General features: G+C 42.6%; 1 protein-coding gene and 1 long non-coding RNA gene across 4 annotated transcripts in view; one reads left to right on the top strand and one right to left on the bottom strand.

The window, feature by feature from the left end:
* Positions 1 to 1,957: 1,957 nt before the first annotated feature.
* The window catches only part of BEAN1 (brain expressed associated with NEDD4 1), a 42,752-nt gene continuing 19,886 nt past the window's right edge, over positions 1,958 to 24,823 (bottom strand). For both annotated transcript variants that reach the window (XM_079988235.1, XM_079988236.1), the window contains exons 4-6: positions 10,339 to 10,548; positions 9,430 to 9,562; positions 1,958 to 2,457 (exon numbers count right to left, since the gene is read on the bottom strand). In XM_079988235.1, the coding sequence (XP_079844361.1) occupies positions 2,103 to 2,457; positions 9,430 to 9,562; positions 10,339 to 10,548 (698 nt within the window). In that variant the 3' untranslated portion in view covers positions 1,958 to 2,102. The remainder of the gene's footprint in view (positions 2,458 to 9,429; positions 9,563 to 10,338; positions 10,549 to 24,823) is intronic.
* On the top strand, positions 10,419 to 13,789 carry LOC307222775. Of its 2 annotated transcripts, none has more exons than XR_013841874.1 (3): positions 10,419 to 10,504; positions 12,001 to 12,221; positions 13,691 to 13,789. It is a non-coding gene; the product is annotated as an uncharacterized lncRNA (long non-coding RNA). The 2 variants fall into 2 exon arrangements; XR_013841875.1 differs by having other exon boundaries at positions 10,491 to 10,600.

Here is a 24,823-nt window from a genome sequence, read left to right as displayed (position 1 = left end):
TTTTCCTGAGCCTAAGGAATCCAGTGCCTCCTGATGGTCACTGGTCCAGCAGTGTAGAGCATACACTGGAAGGGAGGCGATGGAATGGAGGATGAGTGCCTGTCTTCAGGCCAGAGGGTAGGCCCTTTAAGAAGTTATCTACAAGAGGGTGGAGCCTGGGGGAGGTAGTCTGGGAGCAGAGGCTGTAAAAAGGCTGTCTGCTCACTTGGTGCTGTCCATGGTTCTGCAACTCCTGACCTGACCTGCTCAGGGGGACACAATACTCTATTGCAGGCATAGGCAAACTCGGCCCTCCAGATGTTTTGGGACTACAACTCCCATCATCCGCAGCTAACAGGACCAGTGGTCAGGGATGATGGGAACTGCAGTCTCAAAACATCTGGAGGGCCGAGTTTGCCTATGCCTGCTCTATTGGCATCCCCCCCCCCGGCGCAAATATTGGCTTTGGGATTTCCCCCAAGAATGCAGCAGGGGAGGAAAATGTTAAATCACCCTTCCACTCCTGCTGTGACCCTGATAATTATCAGCCGCTACTACCCCGCCCCAAGTTGACACTGTTTGCATTTTTTAAAAAGAACTCTGCACATTACATGCAAATACACATTTAACATCAACTCTACTTTGGCTCTGAGTAGTTGTTAGGTGCAATTGCTAAACATGATCTTCACAAGCAGAGGCAGTATACCTTTGCATAGTAGACACCAGGGACACAGTAAGGCAAGGCGATCCATCACCTATATGCCTGGCTGCTTGTGAACGTGTCAGAGAGAGCTGATTTGTCCCTGTCAGAAACAAAATGTTGGGTTAGATGTACCTTGGTCTTATGCAGAAAATAAGGAGATCAGAGCTGCTTTTTAGCCTCAGTGATCCTGTGAGGGAGAAGAGACTACAAAGCTAGCAATTTGCCAAAGGCCACCTAGCAAGCTGTGGAAGAAGAGATTTGAACACAGCTCTTCTATATTCCAAACTCAACACTCAAATGATTTCATCACATGCCTCTTTTTAGTAAGACCTCTCCCAGTAAAAATAGGGAAATGCATATTTTCTTTTGCTTTCCAGTTCTTTGGTATGCAACATAATAATCGTGTCTCATGTCACAATAAATCTCCCCAGACAGCTTGATCACTGAGGTGGGTAGGGGAAAAGGTTTGTGACAGAAAGTAGATATAATATTTGGGTTTGGAACTGGGTTAGCTCAGTTAGAAATTTAACTGGGAAGCCTCCTGTCTCATTCACTTAAATTCACAAACATTTCCCTATTTATAAAATGGGGATATTCTGATACAAACTAAGGATATCTTTTTATCTCTCTTGAGCTGAACTCTACAGCTAAATGAAACACTGAATCCTCTCCTATTACTAAGTCACTGGCTTACATCTACTAACAATTCTTAAAAAGATAGATGCAACCCCTTTATCATATATTCCTTTTGTTCTAAGGCATGCAGAGCACTGTAACAAACCTGACAACTAGGTTTGACCGTATGACATACATCTACATTAGAAGTATTTTAGTCCGATGTGCTTTCAAATGCTACAAAAAGACCTACAGGAGATACCCTAGCACAGGAGTTCCCAAACTGTGGTCCATGGACCAAGCTTCACTCAGGTGTGTCTGTGGATTTGTGGTTGAAGACGGGAGATGGCACATCCATTGCATTAAATATCCAGATTGATTTCTGATGGTACTGTTATTGCTTCTATTGTTTTGCAATATGTTACAATAAAGAAAAGAAGCAATAAAAATACATTTAAAAGCTGTACAGCATCTAGTACAGAGCATTTCAGTTGCTACAATACGCAGAACAATCATTAAGATTGTCAGTTGGTCCATTGGGTGTGGAGGGAAGTTTGGGAACCACTGCCCTAGTAGATGCATTTATTGTTTTACATTTCAGGGGGAGAAGAACAATCTAAAACACAAAGAAGAATGTGCAGGTAAACTTTCATCCCCCCCCCCGTAAAAACAAAATCCACAAGTAGAAAATAGATAAAGTTTTGTTAAGTATTATGGGTAGGTGGGTGATTATCATTCCAGCTTATCACCCTTTCTTAGTCTTGAAGGATTCCTTCAGAAGCACAGGTCAGGAATCATTGCCCTTTTACATTATTCTGTTGAAAAAAGTCTGATAGTGTTCCGTAGAGGTTTTCAGTAAATCCAGTGGGACCAGTGGAATAGGGATGTTCTGTTCACACACAACAGTTTCGTAGGGAGGGGCAGCTTCCATCGGGAATGATGAGGATAAGGAAATGGAAGGGATGGGTTGCGGCAGGCCCTGCAGTCCGACCAAATACCCAGCATCCCTTTCTCCTGCAGCCCCTGGAGACACCTCTTCTTCCCAGGGAATGTTTATAGCGGAGTCATTCCATCGACAAGGGTCTATCAGGGAGTAAGGCGGAGGGTCATCTGTAGGAATACAGATTTGCACAGCTCCAGGCCCCACACACTCATCATAGCTGAAAGAAAACAGAGCCTCAGGTTAGCTTTGCCGCATAAATATCAGAGGAGAATTGTGCGTACAAGAGAAGAAGAAATGACAAACAGGGAGAAAAGTTTTAGCAGATGGCCTATCTATTCATAACACTTGCTCTTAGGTTGGGAGGGACAGAACTGTCCCATTTTCATTTTTGCAAGCTTAAATTCATTTCTCCATATTTCTACAGCAATTTGTAATTTTAAAAAGTTTCTCATGAAAATACAGCAGCATTTTGGAAAAAAATTATCCCAATAATCACATTTTTGTATGCAGTTTTATCTAATCTACACTTTTTTTTGTAAAGCAATGTTCTCTAATATAAATGAATTTTTGGTATGTTGTGTTCACAAATATATGTGTTTTTATGTACATGCATGTATATGCATTTTCGTACACATTGCAAAATTTGGCAAATCCTGAAGGATGGCTGTGTTATGAAGCTATATTGTTTTGGAAAATGCAACTTTGATAGGTTTGCCTTCAAATGTGATCTGTACTGAATCCCCACCCTCCAATACCAAGTCACAAGAAGCAGATTACTTCAGTGTTAGGTTAGCCACACTGGCTATACAAATATTACATATCATTCTATTGATTTCTGATGTTCAGGCTCTGCGTCCTGTTGCTTTTTTAAAACTAAAATGACACCTTCCGCACAAAAGAGGGAGGTATATCAGCTGGGGAGAATTTCCTGAAACAGCCCAATGAGGGCCTTTGGAATGCATGGCAGACTGTTGTTGGGGGAAACAGACTCCACACTGCAAGATTTTGCTACAGGTCCCACTGATGACAGTGATGTAAGTATGCACAGGAATGCAGTCTTAGGGTTATAATTCTTGTTTGAGCAATCAAAACCAAGCTGTTCTAATTCACTTCAGTCCAAAACCTTGAGGCTAATGCAGGATTAATGCTTTCTGAACATACAAATGTTCACTCCCTGTGGGCTCCTGAGTAAGGAGTCTGCTTCATTGGTTTCTAATGCACAATTAAGGTTTCAAAAAGCTGTGAACACTGCTCAGATATACCTTTTGGAGGTAATGAAACATAGGATGCATTTCAGAAGCTGGCAGTGACAGAAGGAAGACCCCTGGAGAAAGTCAGGGGTGGGGTGGGAGGATAGGATGAGGAAGTGGGGGGTTAGAGGAATACAAAGTTGATGAGGCAAGCATTTTTGCAACAAAAGTAGCTGGGAATATATTAGGAACAAGGATGCTGTGCCATTTCCTAAAGAGCCCACAATAAGAAGTTATCGAAGAGTCCATAAAAAAGGATCTCCAGAATTAGCTTCACTGAGGTAGAGGGCTGTTATCTGTGTGAAACATGCTAATTTAGGTTCCCTACCCCAACCCCCAGGCACCAGTTGACAGAATGGTAGGTTAAATGTCTTTCACTGTAATTTTAAAGAGATGATGGGATTCTAATAACCCTACAATGAAAAGATGTCAGATTTCCATTAGAATTGTCTTTTTAAAAAACAGCATTGCGTTATAATATACATGTGTGTGAGAGGTGGATGGGAGTTGCTGCTTCCAACAGAACTGTTGAATATCTCAGAACTGAGTATTTCAGTGACGGAGCACATGCTATGTATACTGGCAAGGTCTCGGGCTCAATCCATTGCCTGGTGGTGGCAGCTTCCCACTGGGAATGGTAGGGTGGAAGGCAGGGAGCCAGAGCCAATGGCAGGTGGGGCCACACTGAGAGTATAAAGGCAACACTGAGACTAAGGAGGAGGCTGCTGAGCAGCGCCACTCTCTGGGCTGGATGTAAGAAAGGAGGCAGATATACGGGGAGCTGGCTGGGGGAACACTGAGGCTGGCGGGGCTCTGCCCAATTGGCCCCATGGACCAGCTTCCATTGCCATGACATTTCCAGGTAGGTAGAATAATAGAACTGTAGAGCTGGAAGAGACCCTGAGGATCATCTGGTCCATCCCCTTGCAAGGTGATGAGAAAGACCTTTTCTGCCCAAGAGCCTAGACAATTGTTTCAATCTATGGCAGACAGTGCTGAACTAGCTGGATCGATGACCCAGCACATAGACAGCTACTATATATGTTCATAGCACATCCTGATTCCAATCTTGGCGGCTTGTAGTAGCAGTGTGATTTGTCATGTCTCAGTGGAAGTGACTTTACCACACAGACACACCTAGGCAACATGAAAGAGCTTACTAAACAGGCTGAAATTCGTAAGTTTTGATCTTGAGAACACAGAAGAGAGAAAATTTTGAAGATGCTCCTTTTTACACAGGCATCCCCTTGATCTTTTGATGCGAGTTTCCTATTTTAATTGCTGTGCTCTTTTAATGGGATTGTTCCATTGCATATTTTAATTATGGATGTTTAGATTCTAACATGTTAATGGGAATGTTTTATGGTGCGTTTTAATTATGGATGCTTATATTCAAATTTTTGTGTAATTGGTTGTTATAGTTGTAAACTGCTTGGAAGCTTATTCTGGAATTAAGCAGTATATAAACAAACAAACAAACAAACAAAAAACTTCTCATGCAACTAGTAAAGGGAAATCATGATAACCAGAAAGCACATGGAGCATGCTCTAAGAAGTTGGTGTGTGAATTTGTGTGTACAGAATACAAAATCCAACCCCACTTGGACTCAAACCAGACCTGAGATCCATAGTCAGGATCTCCCCCATTTCTGGTAGCATAGAGCTGAGTGATCCTAGAGAATTGGTGAGATCGACGGAGCATCTACTCTCCAGTCACACAGATGCGAAGGATGATCCTGACACTTTTTGAAGTACAAGCTAAGAAATGACGTTGATGTTTTCCATAAGGGTTATGTGTCCAGCTCACTGTCAATGGCCAGTTCGCATGGGTAGTAACAGTCTAGGACAATATTTCAATGATGAACCAAACAAGGCTTCAAAAGGCTCATATGATAACCTTTTCATTTCACAGTTGTAGCAGGGAGAAGAGGAAGTCAGTGTTACTCAGCGTCTTGCTATCTTGCCAATAAAGTCAGTGGAACAAAAGTTATTGTCTGAATCATTTTTTGTTTTGTCTTCAGTTTGGATTCTTTTCATTACTGTTCTGTTGCTGAGTTTTAGCTGCATTTGTCATCTGTTTCTAAGGCAGAAGGAATGAAACACTGAAAATTGTTTTTGCATAGGTTGGTTGCAGAATGTGGGTTTTCAGATTTTGAATTTTGGGACTGGGAATTAGGATGGATTTCATGCTACAGACTTTATGATGGCAGTTTTATTTTGCAGGCTCAAAGATCTCACTTACACCATATATTTAAAGGACTCATATCACTTTAACAGCCATGGTTCCCACCCCCAAGAATCCTAGGAACTGTGATTTATTAAGGATGCTGACCTTACAGTGCTGCAATTCCCAGCACCCACAATAAATTAATTACCAGAATAATTCAAGACTGTGATATTAGAGTGACTTAAAAGTATTGTGTGGATGTGACCTAGAAGTTGCTGGACTGCCAACCCCCAATCAGCCACAGCCAGCATGACCAATGGTTAGAGATGATGGCAGCTATAGTCAGCAACATTTGAAAGGGTGCAGGTCCCCAAGCACGGCTTTACTGAGACTCTAATAGAAACAGTTGTAACGGATGTTCTGGGAAGTTTTTGAGAATTTGAGACCCCTGGAAGCATTAACTGCACCAGCACAAAACAGAAACTGTTGATGAAGGGCAGCCGGATATCATTTGAACCCTCCTTTACAACAACAACACCACTTTGCATCTGCCATTTTTTAAAAATACCTCTCACTTCAAATAAATCTGCCATGCTCACAGAGATCCTGGGTCCATGAGAAAGCCATTAATTCACCTAAAGGGACGATTATAGATATCACTACCATCTAGTTAGGGTTGTCAAGACAAATTGACCGCATGGCTTCCATCTGATTGCCTTGTGAGCATGGCAGGATTATGATTTTTAAAAAAGATAAAGAAATAAAACTCAAATGAGAGCTGTAGCAATTTTCTTAAATCTAGTGTGAGAACCGATTAGGGATACATCTAGAGAGATAATCAAATTGAGTCCTAAATGAGATTTCAGTCATTTGTACATCAAAGCAATTAAATTATTAAACACCCCTAAGGCATCTTTCATAAATTAATTTCCCAATTAGAATTTTATATAAATAGTGTTTCTGCCCTAGACGTTCTTCAGAAAACACACACACACACACACACACACACACACACACACACACACACACTGGCTCAGATTCATCCTGCAAACTGTTGAGTGGTTATCTGTGTCTTGCAAGGGCTTAAACCCTAGAAGATGCTAATTCTCTGCCATATGGTGACTTCGGTCCTGTTTCAATACCTGTCACTTTAGCATTCCTGGAGGGATCATTTCTGGGTGAGGACCTGACAGCCCCATTTAGTTACACAGTTGTAGACCTGAGAAGCAATGTACAGTTTACAAGTGGTGAATTGGCCCTTAGATGTTTGGCTAGTATTACTTCATAAAATGGAGGGGATCTTAGCAAAATTGAAAAACAATTTTGCAATTCGGTGTTAAAACCCTACTCCCTGCATATAACACAAAGCAAACTCTGGGTTTTCAATTTTGGACCTGAGGATGCCAGTAATGAACGAATGAATAAATAAAGTTGTGTGTGTGTGTGTATGTGTATGTGTATGTGTATGTGTATGTGTATGTGTATGTATGGCTTTTTCATTACTATTTGATGCTGTTCTGTTTCCAATCGTCATCTTGGATCAGTGGAGTGAAAAACCAATCACACAATTCATTTAAGAATTCAAGCTGTCCAGAGGAGACAAGTCAGCTTGCCCTTCTCATACGATAATAACTCCAACTGGATATCTATTTATTCTAAAACTGTAGTTAAATAACTGATTGTGCTTATTAATCGATTCATCAGACAGTGCCATGAATTACACCATTCAGCCCTCCTCTTTTGTTTTTCTTGCCCACCTGTGCCAAAGAGAATATGAGACACAAGGCATACCTCTTCTGCTCTGTTGGTGATTTGGAAACTATTCATTCAGCTTCCACCCTCAGAAAACTATTTTAAAAATCCATTTCTTACTCATCAACTTCTACAACATAATGCTTTCATCCACGGGAGCACTTTTGAAAAGCATTCCTTTGGAGGAATATAGGCGGGAAATATTATATTAATTTATTATTATTATTATTTTAAAAACCCACACGATTTATTTTTAGTGAATGAAAAAGCTACGGCTGGCAGAAAGCTAATGCTATTTATTCATTAAAAGCAGCAGGGTGGATTCTCAGATCCCATAACATGGAAATCCTTCGGTACAATCCAGAGGAAGTTCGGAAGGGCTGCTTTACATGGTACTTGGTCTAGTGAAGCTGTATTTACAATGCTTATAGTCACGATGGCTATGTTCTGCCTTTACTGTTAAGAGGCAGTAGGCCACTGAACACTGAACTGCCTACAATTCCCAGGGATGGATTGTTAAACCACTTTAAGAACTGTAGCTCTTTGAGGGGAAGAAGTGTCTCCTAACCACTCTCAGCACCCGAAACAATCTTCAGTTCCTAGGATTCATTGGGGGTAAGCCATGACTGTTGAAAATGGGATGATACGGCTTAAAAAATGTGTAGTGCAGATGGTTACTTGGAGGCAGGGAGAGGGGCAGAGAAGGAAAAGAAATGGCATAATCTTTTTTAAAAAAAGAATAGAGGTGCAGGTACTGCATACCATTGAGTACTCCCTTTTAAAAAAGCACTGGATGTAATGTGTGGGTGGTCTTTGCCTTTGCCCGAAATAATTCTGGGCCCCTACACTGTTCAGACAGCCTCATTTTTCAGTCCTTTTAACCCTGTTCTACAGTGGTACCTCGGGTTACAAACGCTTTGGGTTACAAACGTTTTGGGTTACAAACTCCGCTAACCCAGAAGTAGCTGCTCTGGGTTGCAAACTTTGCCCCAGGATGCAAATGGAAATCACGTGGTGGCAGCAGCTGCGGAGAAAGCACGCCTCAGGTTAAGAATGGTTTCGGGTTAAGAACGGACCTCCGGAACGAATTAAGTTCATAACCCAAGGTACCACTGTATTGGAGAGCTAAACGAGAGAGACCATCTATTATCCTGACAAGTTGCTGTAACTACCGTGTGCTCAGCAGAAGAGCAACAAATGGAAATCTATAAAAGGAAGATAGCTACAGCCACCCCAGTTATTTATTTATTAAACGTCCATTCTCTTCGCTTTCTGCCGAAGGAGTCCAGGGCAGCAAAAAAACAAAATAGCAAAAGATACAATTAAAACAAAACAAAAAACAAAACAAAAACCCCCAAACCAGTTAAAAACATTGAGTGGTATCTGATGCTAGTCCTATTCAGAGTAGACCCACTGAAGTTAAATGGGTATGGCTAACCTAGGCTCTGGTTCCTCAATTCTGAGTAGGCCTTAGATGGATAAAACCTATTAAAAACATTTGGAGAAAAAAGTTTTTTGTTTCATTTAAGTTCTTAAAACAAATTATACAAATATAATGATTTAATAAATAAAATTGTAATAATTTAATATTTTCAATTATTGTATTTTTTATTATAGCCAATAATTTCAAGGTTGCCAGAATCTTGGGGAGTATAGTTTACCCCACACAGAACTACAGCTCTTAGCACCCTTAACATGTCATGGTTGTTAAAAGTGGTATAAATGTGTTTCAAATGCACCATGTGACCTAAGTCCCACTCCATCCCTGAAACTTGCCTTTGCCCTCATCACTGCTCACAGCTCAGACTTCCACCTGTAGGTCTTTATTGCCTTCCCATCACCTGTTTCTCCCACATCATTTATAGCAGCCACTGGGGTTTGGAGACCCTGCCTGTGTCTCTCACCCACACTCAACGCTGAGAGCATATTCTGGTGGAAGAACATTGGGACTGAGCCCAGCAGAGCTCCCATTTCCACACCATTCATCCCAGTAATAAAAATGCATTCGAAAGGTGCTTACTGGGGAGGTGAGTCGGGGCAGGTGACATTGACCTGTGTCTCCACATAAGTGCTGAAATAGAAGGCTGGAGGGAACTCCTCTATGCAACTGGATCTTAGTTCTCCAACTGAGCCACCGTAGAAGCATTCTGGAGCTGGAAGAAAGAAGAAAATACTGGTCCCACAACACCGCAAACAGGCATTTTGTAGATTTAAAATTTGTATGCTGCTTTTCAGACCTAACCCCCCCCCCCCAGATCACATCTGCACCACCCATTTTTAAAAAGCATTCTCATATTGCTTTTAACAGCCATGACTCCCCCTCAAGAATCCTGGGAACTCTAAGCGTGTCAAGAGTTGTTAGCAGACTTCTATTCTCTTCACAAAGCTACAATTGATGAGTTCCCTGGGAAGAGGGATTGATAAACCATTCTGGATAACCAGACCCCTGCAGAGCATGTTTGACTGAGAGCTCTTGAATGGATGAAATTCTTAAATCATCTCTGGAAACTGGTGAATTGCCTTGGTCTCTACGCCTTTCCCCACCAATCCCAGGTTATTTTCATGCCGCTAGGGTCTCATACACACCATACATTTAAAGCACACTGGTACCCAATGCTTTCCAAGTTACTTTGGCACCTGAGGCAGAAAATCCTACAAGTGCTTCTCCCTGGGAGTACAAAGCAATAAATGTAAGTCAAACAACCAATGACTTGTACCCTTCCATGCCACCCCAAATCAGCTGCATCACTCCATCCAGTGGAAAGGCCCTGTTCAAACACACAAAGCCTGGCTTTGCTGTATCTAGTTTGCAAACTAAGCTCGACAGCAACAGAATGAAAAGGGGCTGGTGGGAAAACACACTGGAAATGTTTGCAGGACATCTATATTTTTGAAGAAGTTATTTAAAAAATCAGAACAGTTCTCTTACTGTAACTGGCATCTCTTCTCAGCTGGAGATGTTGAAAGCACCTATTCTTTCGCAGGCTGCCGATGATGATGGCCACGCAGGAAAGGAAGAGAACTGCTCCAATCACTACACCAGCTACCAGCACAGAAGAATCCGACATGCTAGTGTCAGCCTTGCCTTCAGTGAAGTGGGTAAACTCAGTGATAGGGATGGTCTGGTTCAGATAAACTGCTACACACCAGTGAGGAAGAGAGGAAGAGGGAGAGTTGAGGCGATACTACTGGTAGGGATGGGCAAATTGGTTTATTTTGGTTTCTCTCAGTTCTTAATTTTTCCAGTCTTCAGTTTAATTCTCCACATCAGTTCATGATTTTTTTTACATGAAAAAACAACTATTCTCTCGTATGAACTTTTGCATGCAATTTTACCTAATACACACTTTTTTTTTTACACTTGGGGATTGAACCTGTGACCTTCTGCATTAAAAGCAGATTTCTACCAATGAGCTACAGTCCACCCATCACCAGCTAAAGTCCATTCACTAATACACACAATTGTGCAAAGCAATGCCCCCCAATAAAATGCATGTTTGTATGATATTTTCACAAATATATGCATTTTAATCCACCCTTTACCCCAGTATATGCATTTTTGTACATGTTACTTGGTTGGAGAATGGCACTGCAGAATTCAGTGAAGTGCCAGTTTCAAAGGATAGCTGTGTTTTGGTTTGCAGATTGTTTTGGGAAGTGTGGATTTTGTAGGTTCACCTTTAAATGCAAACTGAACCAAATTTCTCCCACATCTCATACTACAACATAGTAGGCCCATTTGCTCCAAAGAGCTACTGTTTTGAGGGGCAGACACATAAAGGAGCCCATGTTAACATAAAACCCACATCCCTATGAAAACCCAGCTGCTCACCAATGGGATATACTGAACAGGATGAAAATGGAGCGCGCAAATTCAGGGAAAGGGTGCAGTGAGGGGCAGACACAGGTTCATCACACCCAAACCCTCACCGGCCACTGGCAATGCTCATGTAACCAGGTGGAATTGACACCACCAAAAGGGAAGGTGTAAGGAAATTCAACTCCATAGGAGGCAATGGAAGAAGCAGAAACGAATTTTACCAAGTTCCCCCCACCCCATTGATATGTCCACAGTGGCACATGAGAACTCAGGATATGATGGATGTCAACAGCCAATCACAACACAATCCCTCATCCTTCGTGCTGCACACCTTGTGAAAATAAGACCATCAGTGATGGGTTCTCTTTAGCCTGCTTAACAAAGGTGCCTGGGGAAGATATAGCCAAATATTCCATTTTGCAACTATGCAAATTTACTCACAAGTAATCCCATTGATGTTAGTAATATTTACCTAGGCTGTGATACACTGTCTCCTGGGTGATTTGTAAGCTTCCATTTGCATTCCAATTTCACCTGTAATGTGCAGCTGGCAGCCTAAAATTATTTTTATGCTAAGTCCCTGCATTAACACCCCATGCAGCAATTAATAAACGTTTCCTCAGATGCAATCAAAAGGGATATATTTAAGGAAGTACGACACAAGCCAACAGACAGAAAATCTACCATTCTGGTGACCTTGACTAGCTCATCCGAGGCAAAAGAGCTGGCCACCCCTTGAGATCACTAACTCTGCCTCTTATTTCCATGCAGCTATCAGATAATGGCCTCCGCCTGGTGCATTGACATCCTTATTAAAGAGTCAGAAGGAATCAGATTGGATCACCAGCGGCCTGCAAATTGAGAATGTCAGAAGCAAAAAAGCGTGTCACCGCAAAGGAGCTCTGGAAATAAATCTTTTCAGATGCCTCTGGCTTCAGGTTATTATGTTGATGTCACAGTACCTTGTATAGGTGCTGCTTCAAATTAAGCAGGTAAACAAAACAAAGCAAAACAAAAAAACCCTTCCAATCTTCAGAGCCAGGGCATCTTTCATCAAGATGATAAATACTGCTACAGCGAAACAAATCACTTGGGAGGCAAAGCGGCACATGGTGTATGATGCTGCCCCTCGCCCCCTTTCTCCGGCAGAAAAACCATTCTGAACTCATGCAAGCTTTTTTAACGGGGCTTCAGGTCCCTTTCCATAAACCATTTCCAGGCACTGCAATAATTCCAGTGAATAGGTCAGGGTGGCTTTGTTTGTTGACATCAGTAGTGGTTTCTGCTGGCCCACCTGAAGTCAGGAAAGAATATTCTGCCCCAGATTTTGTCCTGCGATTTTTCTGGGTTAATGGGGTTGCAAACAGATTTATTCTGGAAGCAGTTAACATGGACATGAGTGCTAAACTTCTGCTAGATTTCCAAAAGTGACTTCTACATGTCGTGTGAAAGATCACATACGATGCAAAAAATTATTAGTTAGGAGACATAAGGAAACTGGAGTAGTGGTGCCTGAATGCCTCTTTAGTTTTGCTCATCTTTGCTGTGCTGTAAGTAGATTCTGCCCTAATCTTCCCTCACCTCAAAAATCTCTGTTTACTTTTGAAATCACATACACATTGGTTTGAAAAAGTCCCACTCTAAAACAAAAACTCAGCTACCAAAGAGAAATAAAATCTACCCAAAGTGTTACAGGTTTTTTTTTTATGAAGTCTGCAAAGTGAGACAGGAAGGATCATGTATGAATTTATGACCCCTGTCATAATGATTGCTGGCGACATTAGTTATGGCCTCATTTCCTCTGACTCTGGCACTGAATGGCGTTTTGCTACTCTGCTGCATAAAAGATGGAACGTCGTCAGTGAACAATGTGTTCCTCAGCACGCTTTGCTAGTGCACCTATCTTTTTTAAAAAAAGAAAGCGATTATTCACTATTTATTAGGCTCTGCAGCAAGGAATAAATTCTTGGCTCGTCAGTAAAATTCTCATGCTGTGTTTGCTGCATGTTCAACTGTAAAGTCTCACAGTAAAACAAAAATTCAAATTGATTAAAGGATGAAGGAGAGGCAGAACAGCACTGCTAATTTATTCACCGTTCACTTTGAAGAAAAAACACCTTGAGCATCTATTGCAGAAGGTGGGGAATCTAAAGCCCAAGGGCCAAATGTAGCCCTTCAGGTGTCTGTCTCTGGCTCCCAGGACTCTCTCCAGGCCCTGCCTGGCTCCCTGAGTGCTTTGACCAGGCTAGAATGTGTCAATGAGTTCTGATCATGCCTCTTGCTTGTCTGGATGGAGGATAGAGAGGGCTATGTCAGTCTGTGTATGGAGACAGTACACTACTTTAGAAGGGGGGGGGGGGATGTGCTCATTGCTCTGCCCACTCTTGCCTTTGCCCGCTGCTAACATGTGGTGCCCAGAAAGGAATGTGATACCTGAGCCGAGGAAAATTCTCTATTCCAGATCTATTGCCTAAAACTCTTTGTAGCAAAGCCTCTGGTACAATGAGTAACAGAAACCATGCAGTTCAGAGAAATCCAGAAGTGAAGAATGGATGGCAGATAAAAACTCCAGGTAAGAAGTCTCCTCTGCCTTATATTTACTATCTGAAATGTCTGAGGGCCGGGGCATGGCAAATCTCACCAAATGATTTTCAGCTGTGCCCCCTATACATATCATCTCTGCATTCCTTATACAATATTGCCCCCATTTGATGTATTAAGGGTGCCAGCTTCCCTTCCTCCACCAAGCAGGCCTTTAGCAGCTGAATGCTGGGAAGATAAATGTAATATTTCCTCTGTAGTGCTGACATGACAGTTTCTTTAAATATTTTTACCAATGTTGAAACTGGGTAGTGTCTGTGATGTGCAAAATGTCATCCTGACTCACTGCAGTGGCACACCGTTGCGTCCCCCCCCGACTCTGACTCGTTTTGTTCTAAAAATATGTGAGCACCAAAAATAAGCAAGTCAACCATTCTAACAAACCTGCTCTACTTGTTTCACATATATATAAATACACACAAACACATCTTATCACAGGCTGTTACTGTGATGCGTTACCAAGCCAACATTAATGTGGAAAGCAGATTGTCACCAGCTTTCATTACAACTTTGATTAATCATCTATACACCAAGATGCACATATTGTTACCAGTAACGTTGCTCTCACAACCTGCATGCTGAAACAAGATCTGCTCTGTAAAGGGGAAAACCAGCAGAAAGTTTTCTCTCTGATCCATAACTGAAGATTGAACTTCCTTGTTATAGGATCAATGGCCAACCAGAGGCCTCAAGGAAGATGTGCAGGTAATAGACCCCCCCCCCTCTCCCACAATAGTTCTTGAGAAGCTGGTCTTCAGTTGCTTGTATTGCATTGCTAGAGATTGCATTTAACAATCTTCACCGGTAGCCTTAACCTCCAACAGTGTGGACGGCACTTAGTCTTCAGATGAATTATTCCACGGATGTGCAGGAAGAATTTGTGTTCACAAAATCAGAAGGCTGCTGGGAGGAGGAATGCTTCAGGAATTTGACATACGTGAACTCCTAAATGTAATGGTCTGATCTGTAATTTCTAGACTAATGTTCAGATCAGAATTCAGCTGTCCACGGGATTTTGCACTTCTCTGAATGTGCACTTGGATGCAGAAATGCTTCTGAATACCAGCCGCTGGAAACCACAGGAGGGGAGAGGTCTCCTTTTCTTAAATCTTCCTTGTGGGTTTCCCACAGGCATCTGGATGGCCACTGTGAAAACAGGATTCTGGACAAGATCCCATTGGTCTGATCCAGCAAGCTCCTCTTATGTTCTTAGGTTAAATGTTTAAACACCTTTAAAATCTGCATTTAAACATTTTGAGATGATTAAGAAATTGCAGGTTGATGTAGAAATGGAATAGTATTATGGGTAGGAACATGCAAGCCAGAAAGAGTGACATAAGCCAACAGCAGTCAATGGTTACATCACCATTCACAATACACAACAGCCAATGGATGAATGTGAATATATTATTAGATGTGCATACTAAACATGCTTTATTGTTTTCAGACCAACCCGTACACCCTGGGGTGGAACAACATACACAGTTAGCGCTAGACAGGTATCTGCTACAGTCAGTCTTCCATAGCCAGATGCATTTCTACCAAATAGCCTTCCTCAGTGGCAAACCAACAAACCTGAACAAACTGCTTGACCACAAACCTACAAGAAGCCCTTGTGAGGCATGCTCATGTTTTTGTTATTCTGTTCTACCTAATTCCTTTCCCCAATTTTTCAAAAGTTAAAGCTGTGTTGTATTATTGTGCCAAAGTACATTCCTGATCTTATCTCTCTATGGCGCAGGATGTACTTTGGCAAATATTCTGAAGCTTTATTTTTCCATATTAAGTTGCTCTTGGCCCTTTGAAGTAGTACTGTGTTTGTTTCGTTTAGCTAAGAAGTGATTACTTTTGATGAATATTGCATGAATGAAATTAGAGAAAGCTGATATGCAATTTTTGCCGATGTATTCCCTAACTCATAAGTTCATATCCTGTGTCATGTGTCTGAGTCCTCTATTATATCCCTTTTATTTGTTTTTATGCATTTCTATACTGCTTTTTTATTGGCTTTGGGTTATGTTTTTGTTTTAATGTTTTAATGACACATTGTTTGTTTTTTCAACTATAACCATGTAATTATTTTTTTTAACATTAAGCGGTTTATAAATGCTTTTAAATAAATAAAATGAATGTCATAGTTGAGGTAAGGATAGCGTTTCAGCAGTTTCACTGAGTGCTATTTATTGCATTCTACCCTTTACCTTGGTCTCTGTTTATAGTACAATTTTGGTTGGTGTACATTCCATAAAAATTTCAAAACCCCATCTAATATCGCTGTGAGGGTTTAAGTAGAAGTCTGAAGTTATTTCTCCCTTCGCTGAGCTTCAGAGGTTAAAAGGTTTATGCTTTACCTCATCATTTATTAATTTTCATCACCAGATAACCCAAATAACCTTCATTTTGTGTGATCTAAATTACTTTGCATTTTCTCTTGGGCTCAATCCACTGGGGAATTCGCTTGCACAAACCCCATCAAAACGGCTGAGCGGCTAAAGAGCGTAATAATCCATTTCTAGTGACTGGTGCCCCGAGTCAGCAAAGCCAGTTTTCAAGTTCTTCAGAATGCTACTTCAAACTGGATTTTAAACAAAACAATGTGGAGAGGAGGAGATACAAAGATATTTCTTGGATAAGCTCACCCCTAAATTCCAAAGAAAAAAATTGTACCCTCAGAGAGAGAGATCGAGAGAGATATCAAAGAAGGGATTTCTACATGAACCCCTCCACAAGCTGAATGAACACATGGAGCAGGCTTGCGGGGGACTCTAGTCTAGCACAGATCACAATGTTCTCCTATCACCTGGATGTTCAAAGGATGGTTTGAAGGAATTCTATGCACATATGGATGTTCCACAATGCAAGCAAGGACTCTGCCCAATTAGAGTCCCTCCTCAGGTGGACAAACTCTACCCACAAACATCTGGATGCACACAGAACTGCATCCAACATTTGTAGAATGCAGACCTTGGTGAGGATGACAATGAGCAGGGCTGGATGGATCACACTGCACTGTGACCCCCACATCGCACTTTCTTTCCCAGAGCCTGATGATACACAGAAGGAGGGCAACTGGCAGCCAGGACAGTTCTTTTTGCTGATGAGAGTTGTGGTCCAGAACATTTGGAGGGCACAAGGTTGGGGAAGGCTTCAGCCATGTTCTCTGAACAACAGGCAGATGAAAACTACAGCTGAACATTTTTTTTAAAAAAATACAACCCACTGTGCACCAAAACCAATACCTGAGGCACTGCAACACAACTCTAAAACACATTAGTTGTCCTAAAAACATGAGAGCGGATACACAAAGCAATTCAACTGACCGGGAATAAAATTATTTCAACACTGAACTAGAAATACCACAAAATTGAAACAGTATGTTCACCCTAAAGCAATATGTTCACCCTATAAAGACTGGGTGAACAACAACAAAAAGTTGTTGTCTGGTGCCAAAAATATATTAATGTAGATGCAAGAAGGTTCCGAGAGAGCGCATTCCATAGCTGAGAGGCCACAACCAGGAAGGTCCTGTTCCTTGTAGCCACCCGACAGAGTGAGGGGGCACTTGAAGGAGGGCTTCTATTATTGATTTAGGGGGTAGCCAAGATACATATAGGAAGAGGCTATCCTTTAGGTAGTGGGGGTCCCAAGTCATGCAGGGCTGTATTAGTCAAAACCAACACCTTGAGTTGGGTCCAGAAATGGATTGGGCACCAATGAACTGCTCTGTTGATAGGCATGAGACCAGGGGTTGGCAACCTAAGGCCCATGGGCCACAAGTGGCCCATGGGGGTCATTTAACCGGCCCATGGACCCCCGCTGCCTGCTCAGTTGGCTCCTGTGCGCCGCACTAAACAGGCACAGGGCAGAGCTGGGACTGCATTCCGCGATGCTGGCCAGCTTCCCATTGGCTGCAGGAAGCTCCTGCAGCCAATGGGAAGCTGCGCATGCCTCCTCTGTGCCAGAAGGAGCACCGGAAACAGCGTTTGCGCATGCGTGCACACGCGTGCACTTCGGCTCACCGCAGGATCTGCAGGACAGTGAACCGGCCCAAGCCACAAAAACTTTGTCGACCCCTGCATGAGACAATCACAATTTCTATTATAAGGGAAGCTAATGCCACACATAAAGTGGCTACTGTATATGTGACAAACAGCAAAAGCACATTGGGAAGGGTAAAAATTATTACAAGCCACACTGGAGGATCATGCAGTCAGTCCTGTGCATCATCTTTTCAGATATGATCACAACAACTTCCTGTTTTTCAGGATAAGTTCTACCTCCATAGCCATATTCTTAGCTTCTGCACATGAATTCCCATGCAGGGAATTGTGACACTGATTGACGACTAAATAAGGGCAATCCCAACTTCATTGGCGTGATCATATGCTATGTGAGCTGATGCCACTTGACAAATCTGGGCCCTTCCTATTTGTTTTTGTCAGGCTTATTGGCTGCATTGTTCATTTATGCTTGCTCTATTTAGCACCCGAGGGTCCTTTTGAAATTCACCTTCGCATCTGCTATGCATCAATAAGTTCTCTGCTCAACTGCAATTTCAGCCTCCACTTTGTAATCAAATGCTTAATGAAAAGATAAGAGTGATCAACTTGAAGATGGCTGGGATAAAATGTTCACTTCTAATTAACGGTGACTCAAGGGCCATTCCAGGAAATGCTCCTGTTGAGCGTCTCTGTACATAGACTGAGACAAGCAAGTTGGAATCTTGTTACCGTGGAAAATTAATACAGGCAGCTTCTGGCAATCTAGGAAGCAACCAACCAGAATTCATATGAAGAGCCAGAAGAATTTCCGAGCCATTGCTTCTTTTTTCTTGTCCTCTGTAAGGGTGTAGTGCAGGGGTTGCTAAGATGGTGTGCGTCAAATGTTGTGGGCTACATCTCCCATCATTCCTAGCCAGCATGGCCAATAATCAGGGACGATGGGAGTTGTAGTCCAAAATGCATGGAGAGTACAACACTGGTTACCCTGTTAAAGTGGATAGATTGCAAGGACGTGCATTGGGGAGAATTATATTCAGGTCCCTGTTCAGTTGTGAGGCTTAATGGATGACCTTGAGCTAGTCACTCTGGGCTATAATGAATTCAGTGCAGATGAAGAAAATCACATTTAAAAAACAGACAAACAAATGGGTTCTACCGCAAAATGTTATGAGCATGCTTGTTCCTTACTAGGCTTATCCCACCCCCACAATATGATGATGTACTTTTGCAAACTTTTGATTCCCCCAAGCCTACTGATCACTTCCTCTTCTGTGTGGGTGATACCGTTTTGGCCATATAAACAATTAATAACACATGGATATTGAAACAATTACAATAAGAGATCTTACAAGAGATCTCTGTTTTTTTGTCTTCATTTTTTTAAACCTAAATTCCAAATGAAAGGGAAAGCAGAGCAGCACCAAAAGACAAAAAAGCAAAAGGGCAAAGAATTTTTCAACTGGTGTGACCCCCAGAATATATTGAATTTAATGCATGCTGTCTTTTTTGACAAGATACATCTTTTTCCTCCCCCCCAATACATTTGCCTGTTCCAGCAAGGAGTTTTCTCAGATTACCCCTTCTCACATGGAGTCTCCCAAAGGAGTTTAATCGAACCACTGAAAATCTCTGAATATAAGCTGGTTGGCAAGACAGGTGACTATCAGGGCTGACTCTTGGCTCATGGAGGGCAGGGCAAGGCAGGAGCAACATCTAAGTAAGGCTGAGGGCAAGCAGGGGAAGCAGGGTCCCCTAGTTGTTCAGAAAGGGAAGTGGGGGTGGAAAGGAAGCACCCAGGGTCAGCTCGAGACAGTTTGCTGCCTGAGGCAAAGACAGGAATGGCAGTTAAATCTTATTTCAGCTCTTGTAAGGGGCTGACATTCTTGTCTGTTGCTGGCGAGTATAGGGCAGAGAGGGGGATGCTGAGGCCTAGGTGTCAAATGAGGCCCTCCAGACCTCTCACCTCAGGCCGTTTGAGCCACACCCTTCACCAGCCCTGCATTGCACCCTCCTTGAATGTTTTTGCTTGGCTGGAATGTGTCTTTGGACTGATAATGCTTCTTGCCTGCCCAGATGGAAGATAGTCACTATTCAAAAGCCACAATTATTGCTCTAGTCAATCTTGCCTCTGGCCACGCCCGCCCTGAAATTTGCACAGAAGGGAAGGTGGCTCTTGGGCTAAAGAAGATTCCCTACTCCTGGTTGAGGGGATGTGGGGCAGGCTGCACAGCACATACAGCTCTGTTCTTCAATACTTGTTGCTGCTTCCTGCCCATCAACATTTGCTGCCTGAGGAAGGTGCTCATTCTGCCTAGTGATAGGGCTGGTCCTGGTGGCACCAAGCACCAGAGGAAGCAGAAGAAGAGGCAAAACCTCAATATGGTAGAGCAGAAAATCACAAATCTTTAATATTTTTAGTAGGCCTATGCAATACAGCTGTAGGCAAATAGGGAAACCATTTCAGACATCCTGCTGAATGTTAGGGGACACTGAGGACATAATTAGCAGGTGTGGCCCCTCCCATTCTTCACCTAAATGTATGGGGGGGGGGGAACAACTGGAATGAACCAAGGCCTTCAGATTCTGCATCTGATTACAGCAATAGATCTTACCATATACAGTGGTACCTCAAGTTACAAACACCTCGGGTTACAAACACTTCAGGTTACAGACTCTGCTAACCTGGAAGGAGTACCTCAGGATGAGAACAGAAATCGTGAGGCGGTAGCAGGAGGCCCCATTAGCTAAAGTGGTAACTCAGGTTAAGAACGAACCTTTGGAATGAATTAAGTTCGTAACCAGAGGTACTACTGTATAATCTTCACTTTGGCTCAAAATGTCAAAAATCCAGAGCCAAGAATTGTGCCTCATTATATAAAATCTCTCACTTTCCCTGTAGGCATGCAGCCCTTGCACAAAAGTTCACATCAGACAGTGGATAGAATGAGGTTCATTGTCTCTCGATAAATGACACTTGCGCATCCCCCCCCCCACGCGGTTTCCTGGTTATATAAGCTTTAAGACATGAACAATGCTGATAAAGACATGAATATGTACAATGAAAGACAGGCTGCTAAATTATCAGCTAAACAAAGCAAATGTTTTCCCCTTCAACATTGCCCTGGCACAACACAGATCTGAACAACTTTTTTTTTAAAAAAGCCTTGATTTTATACTACTATAAAATCTATTGCCCTGATCTCACCACTGTGATCCATGCAACGGTCACCTCCAGGCTTGATTATTGTAACTCACTCTACGTGGAGCTGCCCTTGAAGCTGACCCAGAAACTCCAGCAGGAGAAGAATGCTGCGATGAGACTCCTTACAGGGTCTTCGCCGCAGGATCACATTCATCCAGTGCTATATCAGCTTCATTAGTAGTAGTAATAGTAGTAATAGTAGTAATTTCTTTTCACCCCACCCATCTGACTGGGTTGTCCCAGCCACTCTGGGCAGCTTCCAACATATATAAAACATAATTAAACCTTAAACCTTAAAACACTTCCCTATACAAGGCTACTTTCAGATGTTTCCTAAATGTTATATCCTTAACATCTGATGGGAGGACATTTCACAGGGTGGGCACCACTACTAGCTGAAGCCAATGCTACAGTCAAATTTTGCTTTCAAAACCATGTGTTCATATGCCCATCATGAACTGACATAGGGAGCGAGGTTGCACTGACAGGTGCTCATGGGAGTTGTAGTCTAAAGGGCTACAGATTGGGGAAGGCTGCTCTAAGAAGTCAGTAGAAGATAAACTACCATTTAACCGTTCTCCTGCCAAAGTTGGGTCCACAGGTAGCAAGACACTTGGCTGTACCCAATTAAGTTCTGTTCAGAAGACACCCATTGAAAACAACAGACCTAAGTTAACCATGGTTATTAATTTTAAGAGTCTACTGAGAGGAGAACCAACAGTGACTACAACCCTGGGCAACTGGCAAGAGGAGAGGGGAATCAAGGTTTTCCTACGCGGGTTATTTATAGTATTTGGCAGGAAATTGCATGTGTGCAAAATAAAGAAGTGTAGAGAAGTCTCATCTTTCCTAAGACTTTGTTTGGAGAGTAGCACTGCCCCATCATCATTATCATCAGCAGCATCGTCATTTCTTAAACTCGCTGTTAGCATTCCATTTCCATCTAATGAATCGCCTTGCCAATTTCGCCTTCCTGAACCGCGCCCATTGTAGCAACTGACTTCTTCCTCGGTAGAGACTGTGGTCATCTGGCTTCCTTGAAAAGCCGGAACAAAATGCTCTCCATCACTTCCTTTCATCTGGCCATTAAATAAATGAATACAGGATATTAGGTTAAGGCGTTAATGACTCAGCAGACCGGGGGTAATTTGGAAATTGCTTCCGATCTCAGCTGCGGTGATGCACTGCCAACATCCTTCTCCTGGCAATGTCTCTTTCTCCCATGGACACCCACCCACCCAATGTCTCCCAGATGTCTTGGCATATTGGGAAAATCTATTCATTCTTTGAGTCATCCATGTATGAATGCATTCTCAGAGAGGGGCAAAGGCAGACACGGTAGACATGCTTACATTAAAGTGAAGGCATTTGAAAGCATGTGTTGTCCTCCAGCCTATACAGAAAGTATCCACAGAGCAATATGCTAGATTGGCTTAGCAAATTCAAAGTGAATCATGCTTCTGAGAAGACATGTGTGTGTAAGAAGGAAGTGTGAAATGCTATGCTGGATCAGACAAAGGTTTGTCTAGTATGACAGGTGTGTGCAATCAGCAACCCTAGGACCTAATTACAAAAGCCCCCTGCAAGAGACCAGTCATCCAGCAAGAGTCCCTTTTGCAGCAGATTGCTCAGTGGGGAGGAAGAGGGAGACAGAGATGGGGAACAGAAAAAGAAGAAGGAAGTAGCCCCATTCACCCCTGACTTTGGCCCCACCCACAGTCAGCAAGCAGACTGACAGCTTACCTCTGAGGAAATGTGGTTCTTTATAGAAAAAAGGCTGGCAGCCACTGTAGGCTAGCATTCAGTTCAGCTGCCAACCAGATGATGCTTGAGAGCATCATCCTCATAAGTAGGCTGTAGAAGTGGGATCATCACTTCCATGGCCAACTTCCCAGAAGGAGGTATTCAGCTATATAAAGCCCCCATACACAGAGGTTCTGTTTAGCAACCGGTCATGTCCCCTGGCAGGACCAGCCTTGAAGCGTGTGAGACCTTAGCAAAAGAGGAAGATTTAGCACTGATGGGATTCCACAGGAGTCAGTGGACATTAATAACTCACCTTGGAAGATACCTAACATCAAAGAAGCTTCAGGTCAGGAGGAACCAATGCACCCTGACTGGTTTTACCTCCTCATTAAGACCTCAAGCAAAGACACAGCGGCATGTCTGTAGGGAGGTACAAGGTCCATTAGCAGCAGAAGGACGCTCCCTGAACTCTTCTTGTGAGTAGGATGCTCAATTCCTCAAGTGCTCTGCATAAGGGCCCTGATTACAAGCCAAGAAGTGGTGGGGCAGCCACACCAACCATTAAGCTGCTCAAATGAAGACAAGCCAGTGCGGAAGCAACATCTCTTTTTGCCTCTGTTCCCTCTTGGACAGCACCCCTGCTGTTCTAAATCTCCTGAATTTTGACTTACTGGACAGTTCCTGATCTGTGTGGCATACAAAGTAACCACTCTTTCTCTGAGCCATGACCCTTTCCCTGAAAAATCCTTCCATGGTTTTAAGAAGTCCTGTAAACTACTGCCCTTCATCACATCTTGTGATAATGAATTCCATAATTTCTTACACGTTGTGCAAATAGTTCAAGGTTCTTTATTTCAAAATATTTGTTTCAAAATTACAGTGGTACCTCTGGTTACGTACTTAATTCGTTCTGAAGGTCTGTTCTTAACCTGAAACTGTTCTTAACCTGAGGTACCACTTTAATTAATGGGGTCTCTCGCTGCTGCCATGCAATTTCTGTTCTCATCCTGAGGTAAAGTTCTTAACCCGAGGTACTACTTCCGGGTTAGCGGAGTCTGTAACCTGAAGTGTTTGTAACCTGAGGTACCACTGTACTTACAAAGATACAAAACATAATAAAACACACTTATTACAGATAAAGAAATACAAAGTATAGCAATACAAAAGTTAGCAAAATCATTTAAAACAGCACAGGACAATTATAAAATGCCTCCCAGAGTTTAAAAGAAGACATGTTCAGCAGCAGTCTAAAAATGGGAGGACTTCTCTAGGAGAGTTCCAGAATCACAGGGCCAGCACAAAAAAGACACTGTCACTGGTACTAAGCAACTGGAATATCTGAAAACAACAAGGCCAACAAGGGTTGGACCTTAAGCCTTTAGGCTGAGAGAAAGTAATAAGTCCAAGCTCATTCAATCAGCTCCAAGTCTACATGAGGATTTGAACTCAGGTCTCCACTCCAAAGTGCTATATGGGGAATGGCCATAGCTCATGGGGGGAGCATCTGCATTGTATACAGAAGGTTCAATCCCTTGCATCTCCAGGTATGGCTGGGAAATAACCCTATCTAAAATGCTGGACAGCCACTGCCAGTCAGTGCAGACAATATGGGGCTAGGTGGGCCAATGGTCTCACTCAGTATAACGCAGCTTCCTATGTTCCTAAGCACTACACTGCACTAGCAAAATACTTTGCAAACCAGGTAAATGAAAACATGCAATTATTTAAACATGCCACCCCTAACTTCTGAAAGCATTATAGTTCCAGGACTGCATTTTGCTTTCCCTGAACCTGTAGGTTGGTTCTAACACAAGGAAGTGAGGCAGATAGAATGGGACTTGCCCATGTGTTAGAATATGTGAGCAGAGTTTGGCCATCCACCCATCGAGGAAACCTTCGGGTCTAAGACCTGCTGACATAACTCCTGAAAGGGTGGACTCACATAACCAGGAAATCTCTTCCTGAAAGCCCACATTGTTAGTTGGCATTGTTAGTTCCAGAAATGGCCAATGAAGGACTTCCTCCCAATGCAAATATCAGGATC

This window comes from Podarcis cretensis (genome assembly GCF_951804945.1).
Source record: "Podarcis cretensis genome assembly, chromosome: 8".
Taxonomy (NCBI): Eukaryota; Metazoa; Chordata; class Lepidosauria; order Squamata; family Lacertidae; genus Podarcis; species Podarcis cretensis.
Note: the sequence above shows the minus strand (reverse complement) of the source record. Positions and strands in the feature narration are given on the sequence as shown.